This window comes from Nanorana parkeri, unplaced genomic scaffold (assembly GCF_000935625.1).
Source record: "Nanorana parkeri isolate BGI_ZX_2015 unplaced genomic scaffold, ASM93562v1 scaffold183, whole genome shotgun sequence".
NCBI lineage: Eukaryota > Metazoa > Chordata > Amphibia > Anura > Dicroglossidae > Nanorana > Nanorana parkeri.
The window spans coordinates 280,896-302,073 of NW_017306451.1; the positions used below are offsets into that span (position 1 = coordinate 280,896).

Below are 21,178 nucleotides of genomic sequence, written 5' to 3' on the forward strand. Positions count from 1 at the left end.
ATCACCACTGTGCAGCCACCTTCCCCTATTTATGTACCAGACCCTCCATCACACTTGTTACTGTCCCCTTTTGACCCTGTCACCACAGAGGAGGTTACAAAGCTTCTCTCTGACACCCATCTCACCACTTGCCCCCTGGACCCTGTTCCCTCACCGCTACTTCGGTCACCCTCTTGCTCTATCCTAGACTCTCTTGCGCACATTTTCAAACTCTCACTCTCTACTGGAATCTTTCCCTCCCCTCTGAAGCATGCCCTGGTCACCCCAATACTCAAAAAAACCCTCAATGGACCCTACCAACCTCATTAATCTCAGACCAATCTCCTTACTCCCATTCACCTCCAAAACTCCTTGAACGCCTCATCTACAGCCGCCTAAGTCACCACTTCGCTGATCACAACCTTCTTGACCCCTTACAATCTGGCATTACACTCCACTGAAACCGCCCTCCTAAAACTCACTAATGACCTACTCACTGCTAAAAGCAAAGGCCACTATTCCCTACTCTTGCTATTAGATCTTTCTGCTGCTTTTGACACTGTTGACCACCTGCTCCTCCTCAAAAAAAATCTTCCGTTTATTGTAAAGCGCAGCGCAAACTGTTAGCGCTATATAAATTCTGTATAATAATAATAATACGCCTGATTAGAGAGCCACCAGCGCCAGTGTTACCACCTTTTCTTCAAGTGAAACCCGAACACTCAAGTGTCGCAGGGCAATTTTTTGGGGGAGAATATACAGGCGAGAGAAAGGAGAGACAGCCAGGAGAGACGGCCACTGGAAAAAGAGAGGAGAGACAGCCAGGAGAGAGAGAAAGGAGAGACAGCCAAGAGAGAGAGAGTGAGGAGAGACCGCCAGGGGAGAGAGTGAGGAGAGACCGCCAGGGGAGAGAGTGAGGAGAGACCACCAGGGGAGAGAGTGAGGAGAGACCACCAGGGGAGAGAGTGAGGAGAGACAGCCAGGAGAGAGAGTGAGAAGAGACAGCCAGTGGAAAGAGCGAGGAGAGACACCCAGATGAGAGAGCAAGGAGAGAGAGTGAGGAGAGACAGCCAGAAGAGGGAACCAGGAGGATGAGCAAAGAGAGAGTTAGGAGAGAGAAGAGAGACAGCCAGGAGAGAAAGTGAGGAGAGACTGCCAGGGGAGAGAGAGAAAACCCAGCAAGGAGAGAGAGAGAGAAGACAGCCAGTAGAGAGAAAGGAGAGACAGCCAGAAGAGAAAGCGAGGAGAGACAGGAGAGGCAGCCAGAAGAGAAAGTGAGGAGAGACTGCCAGGAAGAGAGAGAAAACCCAGCAAGGAGAGAGAAAGGAGAGACAGCCAGAAGAGAAAGCGAGGAGATTGGCCGGAAAGCTGGCTTCATGCTCCCTCGTCACCTCATGACGAGGGAACATAGAGCCGGCTTCCCGGGCAATCAGAAAGCTGAGTGCCGCGTCATTACATGTTGCCCGTCTTCCTGATTGGCCAGAAAGCCGGCTCCATGCTTTCTCGTCACATAGTGATGAGAAGTATGGGGACGGCTTCCCTGCTAATCGGGAAGCCGGGTGGCAAGTCTTTATACGCTGCCCCGGCATAGTTGTAGGGTGACTTGCCACGACAGACATCTCCCCCCTCCCCTTCTTTTGCACCCCTTCTTCTTCCTCTTTCACTGCCTTTTCTTACTTTCCCTTTCTAATTTCCATTTTGGCACTGACCAGGGGATTACTTCATCTCTCTGGGGAGAAGTTCCCTGCAAATTTGAAAAAGATCAGCTGGACACTCTCATTCCTTCTCCTTAATGATGATGGAGGATGGTGTATTTAATAGTTTGCTGGATTTTATGTTAAGAGATACCAATATGGCTAAGCGGACCTCCCGCACTACACTTTTGTAACTTTGTAAACTTGATGTATCCACTGTATTAAACCTCTCCTGGCCTGGAGCCAGATGCTGTTTCTCTTTGGAATCTACCATGTGTTGTCTGTTATTTACTTATATTGTAAACCTCAAGAGCATGTAGCGCTTACCCCCTAAGGAGCTGCTGGATGAACGGGTCTTCCATAGCCTGTCTGGGGATTTTTTGGCAACCTGGCTGCCCCAATAGCACTTACCACCCTCTGTGGCGACCGAAAAAGCGAAGTCCACACTAGAGATAAATGCTGAGAATCTTTATTGCTGAACTTCAGGGGGAGAAGGTTAGAGCTAGGAACATCCACACTGATGCAGACTCCTTCATCAGTAGAACAGAGTAACTGCTGCCATTCACAGACTAGGACCTTTAAGCCGGACACGGCAATCTGTGTAAAGAACACCTGGCAAAGCAGTACTTCAGAAGTCATCAGTCATGATCATCTTTAGTATCAGTAGCTGACCACTGAGCCTCCAGACTCAGGCCTCAGTGTCAGTATATGGCTAGTCCCCAGGCTTCAGGCCTAGCCAGTTCAATTAGTCCGCAGCAGCCTCCCCACCAGGCTGGGCCTGGGGGAGAAAGAGAGAGCTCACATGATCCAGCCCAAGTATGTATGTCCTCTCCCAGCATGCACCACTGGCCTGAACCTTCCAGTGATTAGCCAGGAAGAAACAGACACTCAAAACAATCCCCTATTGGTTACTCTGCTCTGTGGCAAGGACACACCCAGCAGCAGGCAGATGCAAACAACCACAGATTGCTCCAGAGAAACCAAATGACAACTCAGCCAAATCAGCAACAAAATGATTACAATCTGACAATAACTAAATGTAATAGCACTCCTGTTTATGGAAAAAGCCATTTCTGAAGAACCAGATTAGGTAATGTGAGTGATATAATGAGAGGTGAATTATGTGCACAATGCTCTTGCACTTATCTTTTTTCTTTCAAACTGCAAAAATTAAAAGGAAAAATTCCCCAATTAATAACAAAAAGTAGCTAAGTAGTTGACAGTTGAAGTGCTAGCTATCAGTCAGTTGTTGCGGACATATTGGTCCTATAAATGATTTTTGGGGCTACAGATTTGTGCACACAGGCAGGGCACATAAGAAAATGTAACCCCGCACTGCAATGCACAAAAGTGAAGCATAGACATAAGCGCGATCACGAAATTCTCATAACTTTGTTTTAAAAAATGCACCCAGAAGTGAAAAAACACAAGCAGTCTGTTATTATTGTATTGCATATGGACAGGCACAGGCTTCGGAAATAATATTTTGAAGCCAGGATGTGGACAGGGACGGGCTGGACAAAAGCAGGACATCAGCCTCCTCCACTCCTAAATTACCCAAGATGCACAGCATTTCGCTAGCTGAAGGGCATTTAGTAAGGGTTTACATCCTACTTACATGTATTTATTTCCTATTATCCTCAGCTCCATCCTCCTCAGCCATAATGCTGTATTTTTCCCATTGAAGAACATTCGACCAGAAGCAGAATTACACTAAGAAAATTAGTTTTTACCCCATTCTCACAACACCTAATTTACTCGCACATAATTCATTTTGTATGCAGTTTCACTGAATGAATAAGCTATGCAAATCTTTTTTTAGTAAACCAACATTATTTATATACCATATGTGTTTTTGTGTACAGGGCCCTGTGAGAGTGCTGCACAATGTCATTCAGTATGTTCAGAGTCTCCCTGGATCCCAGTCTTCACTAACTTCTACTTCTGATATCCACTCAAGTAGCCTGGAAACTGAAATGAGACGGTTAAAAAGGTAAGTGCCAACAGACACCGTGGTCTATAAATGATTTCAGTGAAACCAAGTCACAGCATGGTGGCTTTGATATTGCCCTTGTGTCTTAACAGACAGCGTGACACATTTTTATACTACTGGGGAAGCTTAAAGTCCTGCTGCGTTTGGCACTAACTGTATACTACTTATGGTTTGTTGTTATATTACAGGTACCTTGACCATGTCAAAGAACTGAATGACCAGCTCAGTGCAACCCTAGAAGAATGTAAGACTGATTCAGAAAAGCTCAGTATGCACCTTGGAAAACTGGAATCCACTTGCACAGCTTTGAGACTCGCCCTGCAAGCCAGGTGACAGCAGAGCAAACAAAACATTTTCTTTTTTTCCAAAAATCTGAATTCTGTTCTACTAGACAGAGGATGAGCAAATTTCGGCCCTCCAGCTAACTACAAGTCCCATCATGTCTCTGCAAGTCATGCTTGTAACTGTCAGTCTTGCAATGCCTCATGGGACTCGCAGTTCTACAATAGCTGGAGGGCCGGAGTTGCCTACCCCTGTACCAGACTTTGTTACCATGGTATCAGTTTGCCATTGATACAGATATGCTGGATTGAACAAGGACATTTTTCTGATCCCCCTATTCTTCTTACCTCCACCCATGAGAAATAATCTAATCTTTATATTAGGGATGTTCCCATACCGACACTAGTATAGGTATTGGGGCTGATACAGAGCATTTTCAAGAGTACTTGTACTCGCCCCGTTACCAAAGGCTGATAGTGGGCCCATAAATTTTTAAACGAGAGCGGCTGCCTGAGGTCCCTCACTTGCTGGCAACCTTAGGCAGCCTACTGGGGACCTTGCAGCAGCTGTCTTTGACAGCGCAAGTTCGGCTCCACATCTCTTCCTTCCTGGTGCCTGATTGATTATACAGCAGTAGAGAATGTCAACCAGCTATAGAGGGCTACAATCTCAGCAATCCTTGATTGCTGGTTGCCATTCTCCATTGCTGAGAAATCGTGGATTGCTGAGATTTGTAGTCCTCTATAGCCGGTTGCCATTCTCCATTGTTGTATAATTATGTATTGATGGGATCGGTAGTCCTCTATTGCTGGTTGCCATTCTCCATTGCTGAATAATCATAGATTGAGTTACAGTTCTTCATAATTATAAAGAAACTGCCCTAAAATTATGAATCTGTATTGTTTTTAAAAAAATGTCACATGTCCCTTTAAGAAAAAGTATCAGTAATTGTTATCAGCAAGTACCTGTACTTGTCCTTGGTCTTGAAAAAATGGTATCGGGGCATCCCTACTTTGTATGCACGGCCACTCAATAATGTATATGCTCAGAGTCCTGAGTTTCTTGCGTTGCAGAGTCCTGAGTTTCTTGCGTTGCAGAGTCCTGAGTTTCTTGCGTTGCAGAGTCCTGAGTTATTTGGGGGGGTGTAATGGGAGGGGGAGTAAAATGTTGTCCTGCCCCGGGCGACAGTAACTCTGATCATGCCACACTATGGAGATTTCTCTTAACTTCCTGTCCCAGAGACACAACAGACAGTTATAGGAAATCTCAACAAAGTGGGTTGAATTTCCCTGTTAAACATCAAAGTAGCTCCAGTGGTAGATTTCCCCTCACCACTGCTAAAATGTTGGGTTTCCCATGACTTTCTGTCTCATTGAAAATGGTCACCAGGACAAATAGAGAGAGCGACTCGAGCAGAGATGTAAAAAAAAACCTGGCATAGCTTCTAACCCTTCCCTATTCTACCCAAAACTAAAAAAAGGTTTTGTCTATACATATATTTTAATTTAAAAAATAAATTCATTTTTGCTATATGATTGATAAAATGATACATGTGTTGACAATGCTCATTCTGCCTTATTCTATTTTGACAGTGAAAGATGCCTGAAGACATACAGTGTGTTGTTGGCCCTTGCTGAAGCAAAGGGGGAAATCCTACTGAGTCAAGTAACTTCAGATCTTTTAAATTCAGGTAAAATATATATATTTTTTAACCCAGGTAGATTGTTCGGGAAAGCGCAGAAGCCACAGTAATAATTCACACTTACAAAAAGTTTGGTATCAATAAACAGCAATAAATTAAACAGTACCAACAAGCAATTGTCTTGTATGTCTCCTAATAAATAATGGGTACACCAAAGCGATGAAGCAGACTGACATGTAGAAAGGGTAAACCGAAATCATATTTAGACAAACCCAATAAATATTCACATCAAGACGTAGTATTTTGTGTGAAAGACATGCCAGATCTTCTGGAACTTGAAAGGGCTATTTCTACTATCATTTCTAACTTTCTCATATGTAGTAATTTGGTTAACCAAGGACACCAAGTGTTGGTATAGGCACAGAAGGTGCCATCCAGTTAAGGAGAATCGCCTTGCGGGCAGGTAAAATAATTTTATTGAATTTCCAATAATGGCAGCTACCTTTGTTACCTAGATATAAAAATATAATTAGAGTTTTCACCCACACACATATATTCACTTTAAAAAACAATTTTATAGATGTGATGTTAAATGCTTACTATCATGTGGTTGTTAAATGTATGTTAAATAATGAGTAAGGAGCTTAAAACCTTCTCATGCACCAGTATAAAGGAAAACTGTTCTTCAGAGGACTGCAGTTATCCAAATTTTATTTCTGAAGTGTTTCCTTTTGATTTATTGCATGCTGTTAATGCATATACTGTATTTAAAATGAAAAACAAGGTCTTGTTTAGATACATATAATACATTCCCAAGAAACACACACTCAAATGCTTTAGACACGTTTCAGCATGGTTTCTGCCTTTCCTTTAGCATCCGCTGTAAAAAAAAATGATTATGTAGTTCAGTAGCTCATGCTGCACCTTACACACAGCTGAATGACTAATCCCAGTGACTCATTGCTAGTTGGAGGCCTGTCAGTGCCTCAAGTTGGGCTGCTTCTGCCCTAACTAAGCCAGTGCTCTGGGTTTACATCTATATTTGTAGAACAAAAATGTATATAAGCACATACAGTATATATACACAGATATAAAATAATAGTTTAAAAACTTACAAACATTACAGCTGAACTCAAAGCAAACAACTAAATGCACAGGTGACATTCATATAAGGTTGCTATTTTATTTGGAGATTTTCACAGCTTTGTCCCTCCCCAGCCCAGATAGTGAACAGAGAAGCAGCAGACTGGTGAGCTTATCCCTCTCATGCTGCTCTCTCCTTGCACTGCATCACAACTGGTTGTCTCCTTGTGCTGCTTTTTGCTCCCCAGCCTCAGTTTAAAGATTCTTTACAGCCTGCTTGACTGCAAGAAGCTGATACTAAGGTAGATGCTGACAAGCATAGGAAATAAGTGTTTATTTCCTATGCTCCACAGCCCAATCTAGAGGCCAAAATGCTGTATTACATTACATATAGTACATTTAACCTGAAAAGAAAATACTGTATATCTAAAAACTGTTTTTTGCATCTATTCACACAGAACGAACATTCAAGCGATTTGTGGGGTGAATGGCTCTGTGAATTGGTTATAAATATACCCCTAAGTCTAGGGGCTGAACTTATGAGATTCTGGGCTGCTTTTTGCAATTCAAACTGGTCAAAGTGATTCTAAGTGAAAGGCATCTGTAGCACGGTGTTGGCACAATGATTTTGTAATATGACCACATAGGAAATCCCATTGATGTGTTTCTGAAGTTGCAGTCTTGCAATCTTTTAGAGCAACAGAGCTTCTGTGACTAAATATATGAAAAAATTTGGATGCTTAGCTAAGCATTGCTCTGAAATTGAAGAGGTTATATACTCACCTCTCTCTACCTACTCTCCATTCCAGCACTGCGGCCTCTCCAGCTCTGCACATTCATGCAGTTGTTGGGTGCTTGTGTCCCCACCATTGGGCTCATTACATCATTGGGATTTCAGAAGTACACGTCACATTTTAAAACCTAAAAGAAGATCAAATAATCACCAGCACACACCAAGGTCTGTGCTGGTTATTATCTGATCTTCATTTTGGAGTTTCACACTGTGCCATCCGGGTCATCACTACGAGCACCACCACCAGGTCACAACGCTGTAGGCAGTGTAGGTGACTCATGACACACACTTTTATGTTTCAAAACCTGGTAAAATGAGTACAGTATACTTTCTGGTTAGCAAAAGGAGTAGGGTTTAATTCAGATTAGTATACATGTTGCGTTAAAAAAAAGTCTCAAATGTAATGGCGGGATAAAATGGTAATACAATTTTTTATAAATCAACATGCAACAATAAAAAAGTGGATCTCCAACAAAATGTTTTTTCTTTTCCTATGTTAGTGGAGTAGCACTTTAAAGCCATTGCCAAGTTTTTACTGCTGTAATTTTCTACATTTGAAAAGCCCATTCACATGGGTACCAAGACAGGATGTTTAGGGAAATCTATTTGACAGGGACACGGGCAGCAATAAAAACACATTTTAAGAAAAGGTTGAAACCCATTTTTAGTGATATTTGGATCCCCAGATAGGGATTCCCCTTATTTTCCATCTGGTGACAATGCTTACTGAAATGTAAGTGAGGACACATGACACTTCACATGAGGTTCTCACACTTCAACACACTATCCAAAACTAGAGAAAAAGATGTTGGAGTTATACTTTAGCTAGCAGTGTGACTGTTCTGGGTATCTAGTTTTGCACATGGACATACCTGTGTACTATCATATGAATCACAAATTTTATTGCATTGCATTTATCGATTGAGAATGAACTTTACAATCTCAAACAGCATGTTGACAATCATCTGTGTCAACCCACTTCTGTTACCATTATCTCTGATATTTGTGTAACTAGTTGATATGGTTTAGTTCCTCTACCTGGGAAAATATTGGATTATATCTAATCTCATTTCTGTGTGTCCCATTTGCATAAAGGTTGGAGCCTGCTACCAAAAGACTTGGAAATAAAAACTAAGCTGTTCATGATGGAGGTAAGGAAAAGTTTCCGGAAAGAAAGTCTTAATATAGAACCAGAAAAAAGAAGCACAGAGGACCAAGCAATTGACAGGTAAAGGGTAGCTATATTTTTTTTCTAAACCCTTGTATTATTTTGCATAACAAATACTACTGAATAATCAATAACATATCCATAAGCACTTTTTCCAAAGAATGTGCATAACATCCCACATTAGTACTTTTGCTATGCCGCATCCTCAGTTAGGCTCGTTACCAATTGCAATAAGTTCTGGCTGGGGAGCATGCTCTCAGACATGACGTCATCATGTTTTTTGGGATTGCATGTTCTATAAGCTGCCTGAGCAGCTGTCAATCACATTCCTGGGGAGGAACAGAAGCGGCAAGGCTGCAACATTCAGTTGTAGTCCTAAACCAGGGAATGTGAACACATGGTTGTCTCTGGTGGAACCAGTGAGGAGAACACACCCGCTAAAGGAAAGAGGGGGAGGCAGAGTCTACACAGGAGAACATTACAAGCACCACAGGAAAAAAATAACAGGAGGCATATCAGTTAAGATGTTTATTTAGAATATTAAATAGCAAAAACCCCTAAGGGTTTAATATCACTTTAAGGAAATAAAAAAGTTGTAACAGGTAATGTAAATGGATCTGGTCCTAGTGCATCATCTGTTTATTGTGTTTGCAGCAATCTTTTTGCTGATAGTTTTTTTTTTTTTACTTTTTAAGGCAAGCATTCAAAATAGGGTACAACCAGAGGTGTCATTATGCCATTATTGCATGGACTTGGAAATAATAGGCGTCCCTGACATGAACTGTCACTGACAACACCAGAGGTGGTCAAATTCAGGAAACAGCATAAGATATATGACTTTTTTTACGAGTGTATTATCTATTGGCTAGCAATGAGTGAAAAATTGAGCAACACAAACTGTTACATTGGCTTATCTCATCTCAGTTTGTGCAAGGTATGCTTCAGTTAGAATTTTGTCTAGTTGGAGAATAAGGCACACGACCCAATGTCTATGGCTTGCTTTAGTTACCCGTGTCATACACTACATATTTGCGATGAGAATAACTACATTTTTAGATCTACTTCAAATATGACCATTTGATGTTTCTGGAGATCTTAGTTTCCTTTTACAACACTGGAACAAGTGGAGAAAAAGCTTTTTAATGCTAGGTTGTAGCAACTGAAGTGCATAAGAAGAGAGCTTTAATGTTGCATCTGGTTCAGGACATATTTGAAACCCTGAAAGGAACTGGGGAAGAATCAGATTATGATAGAGCTACTGAATAAAAAGATTAAGTGAGCAATTGGAGTCAAAGAAAATATTCCTTTTTGAAAAGTATATGTAAAACAAGCTGTGCAAGAAGGGGCAGTCATATGGTTCAAGGCTGAATTCAGACCTTTGTGCTGCGGTGCACCTTGCAAATGCACATACTGTACATTTTAGTGAACCATAAGGCACGCACGCTAATGTATTACCATGCATTGTAGCACGCTGCCTTTCAAGAAAAAACATAATTGCACCTTTCTGGTTTACTTCAGTGCATTAGGAAGCGTATACAAATTAATGGGCTGCTGTAACACAATGCAAATCAACGGTCAAAGTAATGCATGTCAATGTGCTTTGTGTTAATGCACAGTAAAAGTGCACCAAGCTGTGGGAACACGTGGAAATGCATGTGCTGCGCATTGGGGTGCTGCTGTGCCATTTATTTTTAATGGAACCCCAGTGCACCTAGCCAATGCACATTCATTTTAGCGCACCACAAAGCACGCTAACACATTGCCATGCATTGTAGCATACTGCCTTAAAAAAACATTGTTTGTTGATGTGTTTTTGTTGATGTGTTTTAGTGTATTAGGGAGCCCATACAAATGAATTGTCTGCCCTAACACAATGTGTGTTAACATGCGTAATGCACGTCAATGTGCTTTGTGCTAATGCACTGCAAAAGTGAATTCAGCCTAAAGATCTAGCAAAGACTTGCAATACAGCACACTAACACACTAAAATGCACAAACAGAGGAATCCATCAGAGAATTTTCCAAGAAATGCGCCTCTCAGCAGTTCAGAAGACTGCTTAGAGAACCTAATCTAACACTTAGTAGTTTGAGATTGGAAGGACTATTGAATGGTCATAGCAATCATGCGCTGGGCCAATCATGTACTGGGCCTGAATGAGCAAAGTATAGACTCATTTTCAGGTACCCATAGATATTATAGTTGCCTGTTATGGCTATTTTTGCCCATGTTGGGCAAACAGAAGCATAACTTATCAGGTGATAAGTTATGCTTCTGACAAATTGATAAGTAAAACCCAGTGAGCAGGTTGCTTTCAGGGAAGACAAGCAATCAGACATATTTCCTAAAACCTATCCAAGTCACCATTGTCCTGCCCTTGTTAGCTGGCCCTGTCCTTTTGTTCGTGGCTCCCTGCCTCTTCCGTCTCTTCTGCCATAAATGGATAAGGCTGGTAGTAAGTGAATTAACCCCTTCATGACTGAGCTTGTTTTTAGTTTCAAACAAAAAAGACAAGGTGCAATCCTACCATGGACACATTCCCTCATGGAGTACATATGTTCTGTGTACAAACAGAATGCCAACCCCTTGTCCAGACAAAGGTGACCCATGAAGAACGCTGAATATGAATGCAACTTATGTACATATGCATGTTTGATGGGAAGAATCAGATTTTGTCCTTTTGCCTAATTTCTTCTAGGCTGTATGCTCCCTGGCTTAGTGAAGAAGATGAACAGATGCTAAAAGACTATATCCAGTCCCTTAAGTGGGATCTGTCATCTGTTACTGTGTTGGAGCACACGTCCATTGACACTGCACATAGAAGGGAAGTTGCTCATTGTGCACACATTATCAAGGCTAAGGTTGATGATGCCATCAAGGTCTCAGTGGAAGCTTCACCATGCTTGCCAGAGAAACCTGCCAGGGCACAGATTGTGCAGGAATTGATGGAAACTAAGGTAAGTAAGCATTTATTATTAAAAGTATGTAAACCCTATTGCCACTCTTAGAAGAAGTCTTCCATTAAAACAAGCAAGGTAAATCAGGATAATGTAAAATGTCAAAAGAGTGATGCACTGTGGACATCATACTGCAAAGTCTAAAGGCTGGCCAAGTTTTAGGTTTATCATGTGGAGTACATTCAACAACAAAATATACAACAGGGATTGGTGAGGATTATCTGGGTAGGATGCTAAGTACTGTACAAGCCACCAATACAAATTACCTAGTCAGTGACAAGTTTCTATTAACAAGTTTAGGAATTGGCAAAATTCAAACATTTTAAAAAACAAACAGATACATACATTTAAAAATGCCAAAACATGCAAAGCCATGATGAAGTTATTGGTCACAGCCTAAAATATACATATATGATATATATTGTTGTTTACATACTCCCAGCACTTGCTACCACACCCAGTCAGAACTGTAACAGAGTTTATACTACGGTAGCTTCTTCAGAGAGGCAGAGTTCCTTCATTTTTCGTTAGAGCATTCAGAGATTCATCCTAATGATTTTTAAATATTATTTATTGAAAAGAAAAACACTGCAAGAAACAGTAAAAAAAACTTTAAAAGCTAAATGTACTTAAGTAGAGTCCGCCTGGTCTTTTGTACAGTGCAGAGTGTGGATTACTTGCTGATTAAGTCCAATCTGATGTTGCAAGGGTCACTGCCTTATTAGAGTGACTCTCAGTAATCTCTACATTGAAAAACGTGAGCTGCTAGCTGCTTGTGCAGATACATTTCTTGTTCCCCAGACAGGTTGATTTAGAGCTGCCCCACCCAATCCAAAGGTCAGAGGGGTATGTTGTAGGTGTGCTTTATAATGCCCAGAGGAAACCCCCTTAATGCCAATTTATCCTGGGTACATCTACGGTAAATATCATATGACAATCCGTAAACCAGCATTGTATTTAGCAGAAAAAAATTATGATTTGAATGTGTATTTCTCCTAGGACGTCTAAAGTGTCTTACTAGCCTTCTGGATGTTGTAATTTAGTTGTATCTCCTTCTAAATTAATGTAAATTAAGTTAACCACCTTTAAGAAAGAAACTGCATTACAGTAAGAATGATGTAATTTGTATGAATGTTGAAAGTTTAGTTCTAGGTCAGTAACCCAGCTTCACAGATGTGTATTCCTAAACAGCAAACCAGACCATTTACAACAGGGCTTCATCAGCAGTCCTTTGAAGATCATAGGCTAGGTAAGCACCCCCAAATCTTTTTTCCCAGAACTAGAGGAAAGAAGGGAATAGTGGGATATGTTTGAAACCTTTCCACCATACTGTACATGGTGTATATGAAGTTTAAGAGGGAAGTATTTTCAATGTAAAGCTAAGATCGAGAACCCAGGGACCTCAAACTAGTGGGAGCAAAGTTCAACTTTAGAAACTATTATTTACCGAAAGAATAGTTGATGCATTGAGCAGACTTTCAGCAGAGGTAGTGAGGTAGTCAACAGTAAGTAAATTTAAACATGCTTGGAAAGAACATAGGTCTATAATCACACCAAACACTAAAAGAAAAAGAAAAGAAAACTAAAATCAGAACTGTTGGTCCAGTTGGTCTTTTTCTGCCATCACTCGTCTCTGTTTCTATAATCCCCCAGCATCAAAAAAGTGACTGCTTTTTGTCAAATGTGTTGACTTCATGACTGCAAAGCACAGGCAGGAGATTTTAATTGGACTGCCTTGTTACCGACTTTTGAATTTTGGAGAAATGGGGGTTATTCAGATCTCACTATTGTTACATTTATCATTTCACATGCCTTCATTTATATTTTTCCTCATCATTTAGGGCCATGTCACATGGTCCATCCTGCTGCACAGCACATTTTCAGCAGCAGAATCACAGGAGAGACTTAGCTTAATAAGAATCACTTCTCAATGGCCGGAAACTCTGTTGAATCTTACTTGTTAGCAAGGAACTAGCCAAGAAGCAACAGCTTGCTGGCCTGGCTAATGACAAAGTGGCTCCATAGCAAAAATTAAAGGTCTCTGTTAGCAGTCATGTCATTGGTGAGTTGTTGCAAGCATTAGGATCGCTTGTTTGATATGGACCTTTCACGCACAATAATTATGCAGCTTTTATTCAAATAAAGCTTGGCGGCCCTACACCGAATTTCCTTGTTCAGGCACTTCCTTGTATCAGGTGATAAGTTATGCTTCTGTGTTGTTAAAAGAGAACCAAAGTCAAAACTTTTTTTTGGCTTTATATCTCTTTTGGGTCAAATAAGTATATTTACTAATGTACTCCTGTGGCCCCAGGTCAGCATTTAGCAGGCTACTGCCCACTATATGACAGAGCCGAGCTGCACTGCATGAACTGAGTGATCAGCGGTTTGTGATCACTCTAGATCTATAGAGCTGGTATGTGACACCTGCAAGTATTGGGAAGAGTACATTTTACTCTCCCAGTACTTCTCCTTTAACTTGTCACAAGCATGCCTGGTGGAGATGACAGTCATGATCCACCATCATCAATATCAGAAAACCGGCCCAATGATGTTCAACCGTTGCTAAAGCAAGTGCATGTAGACAGGAAGTGACTGAAAGAGACTGGATAGGATCAGCAGCACTAAAATGAAAAAATGGGTAAAAAGAATGTTGATTGTTTATGATACACAGTACTTTATCACTCCAGTTAGGGTTTAAATCTACTTTAATCTCACAGCCAAGAAAAGATATAAAATGGCAACGTTGTATTAATTCCATCTTAATATTTATTCTGTACATCAGGAAATGTAATATTTGGCTATTAGACAGTCAGTGATTTAGTTATAATCATTATAATTATCTTCCACAGAAGGGGCTATCTGAGCTGAAGGCCTGCCTTCAGATACTACAGACGGAGAAGCGAGCCTTGGAGCTGCAGTGTTTAACCCAAGAACATGAGAATGCATACATGCTCATCAGAGACCATCTGCAGTTGGAGCAGAGTGAGTGGATGAACAAAGAGAAGGATTCTGCCCAATACATGAAGGATGAACAGGTGTGTCTGTTGGTAAAGTACAAAGGAACAGCGTAATATATTGCCTGAAGAGTATTATACCCCAAAGAAAAAAGAAGTTTGGATTCTTGGTGATGCCATTTTTTTTGTGTCCGTATAGTTTTATAGTATAGTATAACTATATAGTATAGTATAGTGACATCTGTGTCCGTATAGTTTTTTCTTGCGATGGAGGAAAAAACTGCATTTCCCAGACCCCATGCCAGTCTATGGGGAATCGCATGTAAACGGACGATCCAGCGCGATTTGGCACAATCCGGTCCGGCGAAACGGAACAGGGGGTAACCAGGTGTATACGGACCATCATTTACACACGCCTGCCCATAGACTTGCGCTGGGCATCCGATCGAGTCTGCCTAAAAAAATTGACAGGTGGACCCGATTGGAGCGGTCATGTGAAAGGGTCCTGAAGCCACAGCGTTGCCCTAAACACATGGAAATCCATGCATTTAGTGCATGCTATCGCACCTAGCATTTGGTACCATGCGCTGGGGCAATACATTGCCATTCATTTCAGTGGACCTCCTAGGGGGTATGCAGCATTGCAGAGCAGTACCTCACTACCATGCATTGTGTTGCCATGCGGTAAAAAAAGTAATGCATACACTACTTTTGTTTACTGTGTGACAATGCAACGCACGGTATTGCGGCACCATGCGTTGTGCTGCAATGCATGCCCACTGAGAAGTTAATTGGGGTCCCATTAAAATCGCCTTGTGTTTACCGCAACACTGGTGTGAATTGATCTTTTAATATATATCTTTTGTTCAGACTGTGGGCTGAATAAAACAAACTTAAAGTGACATTAAAATCAAACGTTCCCCCCCACAATGCTAATGCAAGGACTTGCATTAAATGATGTCTCTTAATCCCATCTTCTTCTTTCTTGTTTTTCTTAGCTGTCCCTTCAGTGCTGCTGCAGGTCTCCGATCCAGCACTGACTCCTTGTCCTCCTCCTCTCCTCTGATGTCCCACGGTGTCTGTGTGGGTGCACGCTGCTCCATAGACTTACATTGTGTCTCTCCTCGTCTCCCGGCCGAACATCTGAACTGCGCATGCGCCCGCCCCAAGATCCTTTGCGGCCGCCCGTGAACATTTTCAGATGCTCGGGCGGGAGCGCGCGGAAGAGACACATGTAAGCAATAACCCTTTGAATTTTTTTTATCGTTTTGCATATATCTACTGCTTGCTACCAGTAGATATATGCAAAAACCGCTGAGGGTTTAATAACCCTTTAATGGATTCCCCTATCCATGCTAAACAGTGTGGATGGGTAATTTTCCCCAACTGGGCTATTGTATTTTGACAGCCAGCGCTCACTGCTCTCAGAATACCTGAATTCACTCTCACGCCAATCTCTCTTTTTGTGATTTAAAATTGCCCTTCTGCACCATCACACAGAGGTAACTTAAGTTGTGGTCTCTGGCAAAAGTGAGCTGTTACAGGAATGTCAGTTATGTTGCGATTATTAGTGAATATGTGTTCATTCATTAGCTGCTGTAGTGTTTGTTCAGTTTAAACAACCTGGAGACCTGTAGGGCATTTTGCTCACTTGATTGGATATATGCTGCCTGTAGCTTTGCCACGGGTTACCTTTTAGGATCCATGAATTTCTCTCAAGGGACAACAGAAGTAAAGAAAAAGTGAATGATAGGATTTGCAAACTTGCAGTATTTGCCTGGAAATATTAAATGAGCTAAAGTGTGGTAAAAGTAAACTTATTCTTTAAGGTTTTGATCAATATATTGTAATTTACAAAATAAACATACCGCATGCATGTATTCTGTTCATCACCAGTAAATGAAAAATAATTTGTCTTTGCTGCAGAAGAAGCACATGGGTTGTGAAAGAGTATCACAGAGTCAAAGCAAGAATTTACCATCCTCACCTGTTATGCAGCAACTACTAGAGTCTTTAAAACAGTATGTATGCTAACTTTTCACTGTGTTAAAATCCTCTGTGCTTTTAAAAGAATGTACAGTATTTCTTTTGTAAGTATTCAGTGTCCATATAACAACAGTCCTTGATGGACAGGTCCATAATTTTGTGTTGTTGTGGCCTTCATTTTGCATTGCACTCCAACACCCTTTCCCCAACTCATAACACACCTGACTTGAGTTTTAGTGCACTATAATGCTCAGAAGTTAAGGTGCCCTTACACCTTACGATTATCGTACGATAATCGTATGCGATCGCATTTTCGTCCGATAATCGCAAGGTGTATGGGCAGTGTACAACCGCAAATACTGTACAATCGTACGACTTCTGACTTTCAAGCATGTATGAAAACTTTGGTCGATCGTACGATTTTCGCAAGGTTAGTGGCGTTTCCGTACGTCAAAAATCGTACGATCTACACTGCTCATGCGCAAACGAAAATACGTGCGGTCGATTACCGCAATTCGTCCAGGTGCTTTTCTTTAATTACGGCTAATTGAACCTTGCGATAATCGGGGCATAATGGGGCCGCCGTACGACTATCGTACGACGGTTCGATCATCGGACGAAAATGCCATCCGATAATCGTAAGGTGTATGGCCACCTTTAGATGTGAACTGTGCAATGTGGTGGGCTGGAAAAAAGTGCTTTAAAAGATCTGTTAAGATGCAGTCACAATTAATGGGCTGTCCTACCACAACGCACGCTACCATGTGGCAAATTGAACATTAACATGAATGCAGTAATGCAACGCAAAGGTCTGGCCTACAAGATACATGTTTTTTCTAATTGTACCTGCAGTAGAATTTATAGTTTAAACACAACATCATTGTTGAATACTACATAAATAACAGGGCACTAAAGCAGTGTTATTCAAATCTACTTCTCAACCACAGTTAACAGATCTTGTATTAATAATTTCCCTAATATTGCGTTTGCATTCTGGTAATTAAAAAGCTGTCACTGGATTTTTATGGGAAATAAATAATGGCATGATTTTATAGTCACTGTTTAGGTATTCTCACAGCAGCACACCCAGTAGCGAAACCCGAACACTATAGCGCCGCGCTGCAGTTTTTTTTTCTTGAGTATACCGGAGAGAGCGAGGAGAGAGCCAGGGGAGAGAGCGAGGAGAGACAGCCAGGGGAGAGAGCGAGGAGAGACAGCCAGGGGAGAGAGCGAGGAGAGACAGCCAGGGGAGAGAGCGAGGAGAGACAGCCAGGGGAGAGAGCGAGGAGAGACAGCCAGGGGAGAGAGCGAGGAGAGACAGCCAGGGGAGAGAGCGAGGAGAGACAGCCAGGGGAGAGAGCGAGGAGAGACAGCCAGGGGAGAGAGCGAGGAGAGACAGCCAGGGGAGAGAGGGAGGGGGAGAACATGTTTGGGGGAAAATAAGTGGGGGGGAGAGAGGGAGGGGGAGAGAACGCAGTCCACAGGCATACTTAGTGATGAGCAGAGCTGCAGACCTGTCCTGTGTAAGCCTGAGGCTGTTTACAACCAGGAACACCATGGCCCCATAGTTGCCCCTGTCTGCCTGACGACATCTTGTGTCCGTGTCTCAGCTGCCACACAACCTGGACACAGCATTCAAAACCTGGAATGTCCGGGTGAATCCTGGACAGGTGGCATCCCTAACACCCAGCATTGTCTGAATACAACAGCCTGGCAGGGGTAGGGTGGGGGCTGGGCCTTTCCAGCAGAATATCTGTGGATCAAGAATATGTATTTAGTATGCCATAACATGAATAAGTGTAATTAATAACACCTCACTCACAACACCGAAGAATAACATATGAGGTTCAACTCACAAAGCTTTAACATAAGAATAAGAAGCTTTATTTTACCCATGTGACTGTAATCTTCAAATCTCAGTGGGCTCAGCAGAGAATAACTATCACTTTTTTTAAATAATGATCCTTATCCTGGTGTGTTAACTTTGTGAATTGATCCTATGGAAGAGTGCTATGCTCCTAACCTGACATAAAACATTGTGACAATGTGCAATTAAGATTTTATAAGATTACTTTATTAATAGTTATGATGCATGGAAAAAATGTGTGGCCAATGACTATACAGAAAAAAACTGCCTCTTTCCCTTTGCTGTCTGTAGGCACAAGTTGTCAGGCGAGTACGGCTGGGCCGTAAGTGGAACCCCTTGGCAGGGGCGACAAGCCAAGTCCTCCGAGGTTGAGGTACAAAGGGGAAATCCAAAAAGAGTAGTCAGGTTCAATCTGGGTCGATGCAGGCAGCTCGGTTCAAAAACAGAAGGGAAGGCCAAAGGGTCGGTAATCGGGAGTTCGAGCAAAGGGTCAGGAGGCAAGGCAGTTTCATGGTACAGGGGGCTGGGAGATCACACAATAGAGGTAGAAGCAACTGGAATAAATATCCAGTCAAACCTAGGACCACCCCCTGGTTGCCGAGACGACCAGGAAGCTTCCCCATCCAGGAGCCAATACCAGGGCCGAAGGGGTGGATGATGTGTGCTGGGAACTTCCCACAGCCTGGCTAACACCTGAAGGCGCTAAGTGGTGCAGCCACGCGTGCAGCCTGTGTATCGTGCATTTCGTGCATGCGTGCCCGCGATTCCGGCGCCCGGAGTCCTGCCAGGAGGAAGGAGAACCCGCGCCGCCACTGGCGACCCTGGTAACACAAGTCTTCTTAGCCTAATAGTAAATCCAGACCTGAAGTTGTCTATTCAGACTCCTTTGTAATGTGTGTATGTGATGTGTATGTAGATGTATGTGACACGTTTTCTTTGCTCTCTTTTTTGCAATTCCAGAAACGGCGAAACAAAAGAACGAGTTGAAAGCATGATGTCAGAATTGGACAAGATAGCTGGTGAAGTCCATGGTCAGAATATCCAGTCTGCACAAACAATCAAAGATTTCTTTAAGGCCCACAGGTATTAACAGAAATGGCAAAAAAATATGTGTACACTTTAATGACAGTGTAGTCAGAGCAGATAGGAGTCATGTCCCCCAATGACTTAAAATGAACTCTAGTCAGAGCAGATAGGAGTCATGTCCCCCAATGACTTAAAGCTGAACTCTAGTCAGAGCAGATAGGAGTCATGTCCCCCAATGACTTAAAGCTGAACATTACGCATATGTCATGAGTAATCGTATGACACCTTAAAAATCCCATAGTTCTTTGTATACATTTGCTTTATCCATTTAGGGGTGTGGTATCTGGATATTTCATGGGGGACAGGTGATTGTTATCTGTATGTGCATATGTGATACTTTGGGGATCCTGTAAAGCACTGTAGTAGCTGGAACTATTACATTGCTGGCTGTGATCTTTAAGGACCTGGTACTGCTCTGTGCTTACTGGCTTTCCTGCTGCTCTGAAAACAGAGATTTTATTGCTCGGCACAATGGCTATTCAGAGATTATCTTACTCTGAGCGTTCTCCTGTGAGCCCAGGCTGGCGTGAAGATGCACCACCAAGGGGGTGTGTCCTTGATGCCCTTGGCTCATAGTTAGTGGGTTGAATGAAGTTGGACATCATTCAGCTTAGAAGATGACCAGCCCTGGACCAGGGAGGAGAAACATGGATAACATGAGTACTATATATATATATGGGGAGGAGCCCATTGTAAAAATAAAATTGGAAATGGACTAAAATTTTCCTGAATCTACCAAAAACATAAAGCAGGGGTAAAGGCAATTATAAAAAAAATACCCCTCCCCCTGGAGCTTTTAGCCATAATGTGCTAGTATACATAGCATATTAGGAATTATGACATTCTTAGCTGCCAAACGAATCCTCTTCAGGTCTACGCTCCTCCCTTTCTGGCGCTTCCATCTTCTCCCAAGTCTTTGATGTAACTCCTGCGCATGCACACGATTGTTACTTCATCTCGGCATACCGGGTCTGTGTGCTGAGCTGGGCATGCACGGCTCAGCGTACAAAAAAATAAAAACTGCAGAAAACACTTAAACCATCTCTTCTGACATAGAAAGCCTGTCAATCAGCAAGTTTTTGGGAAACTTTACTTACACTTTAAGAGTTTTGGGTGGACTGACCCTTTAAATAAATAGCCCCTGTCGGACATTGCCATTATGAAATTGGTATAGGTATGTGTCATGATGAGTGGGTTAGCTGGATAGGAAATACATACTAATATGTGTGTGGGTGCTATGTGTTTTATGGTTGCAGGAATCTTTTCCTCACATACAAGAATGCATGCAGGAAATACCAGGAGCAGCAGCACAAACTGGAGTCTCAGGTTGCACTGATATCACAGCATCAATGTCAACAAATACAGAAGCTGATGGAAACTATCCAGAGTCTGCAGAGGAAGAAAGCAGAGAGGGATACAGGAGAGACATCGTTATAGTAGCAGATCTCACCAGGGTCTTGGGTTTTATACAGTTCTTGAGGAGTCCCTATACACTTGAAATGATGTATGGGGTAGGATTTGTTGGCAGGGGTGGCTGAGCAGGAAAAGCCAGAACACCTTTACACTGTGTTTGCCTTCTTTCTTTTACATTTATGTGTAAATCAAGTGGCAGAACTAAAGAGAGGGTAAGATCTGCAAGGCATATCATAAAACTAACTGCAGCCATGACTATTTCTTGACAAGCTCCCATTTTGGG

The 21,178-nt window shown here is 42.1% G+C and overlaps 1 protein-coding gene across 1 annotated transcript in view; it reads left to right on the forward strand.

The window, feature by feature from the left end:
• The window catches only part of LOC108785894 (colorectal mutant cancer protein-like), a 35,887-nt gene extending 14,914 nt beyond the window's left edge, over window positions 1-20,973 (forward strand). Inside the window, exons 8-16 of the mRNA XM_018555071.1 lie at window positions 3,539-3,666; window positions 3,855-3,995; window positions 5,541-5,638; window positions 8,562-8,694; window positions 11,331-11,589; window positions 14,439-14,624; window positions 16,470-16,564; window positions 19,357-19,479; window positions 20,739-20,973. Of these exons, the coding sequence (XP_018410573.1) occupies window positions 3,539-3,666; window positions 3,855-3,995; window positions 5,541-5,638; window positions 8,562-8,694; window positions 11,331-11,589; window positions 14,439-14,624; window positions 16,470-16,564; window positions 19,357-19,479; window positions 20,739-20,919 (1,344 nt within the window). The 3' untranslated portion in view covers window positions 20,920-20,973. The remainder of the gene's footprint in view (window positions 1-3,538; window positions 3,667-3,854; window positions 3,996-5,540; window positions 5,639-8,561; window positions 8,695-11,330; window positions 11,590-14,438; window positions 14,625-16,469; window positions 16,565-19,356; window positions 19,480-20,738) is intronic.
• Window positions 20,974-21,178: the final 205 nt, after the last annotated feature.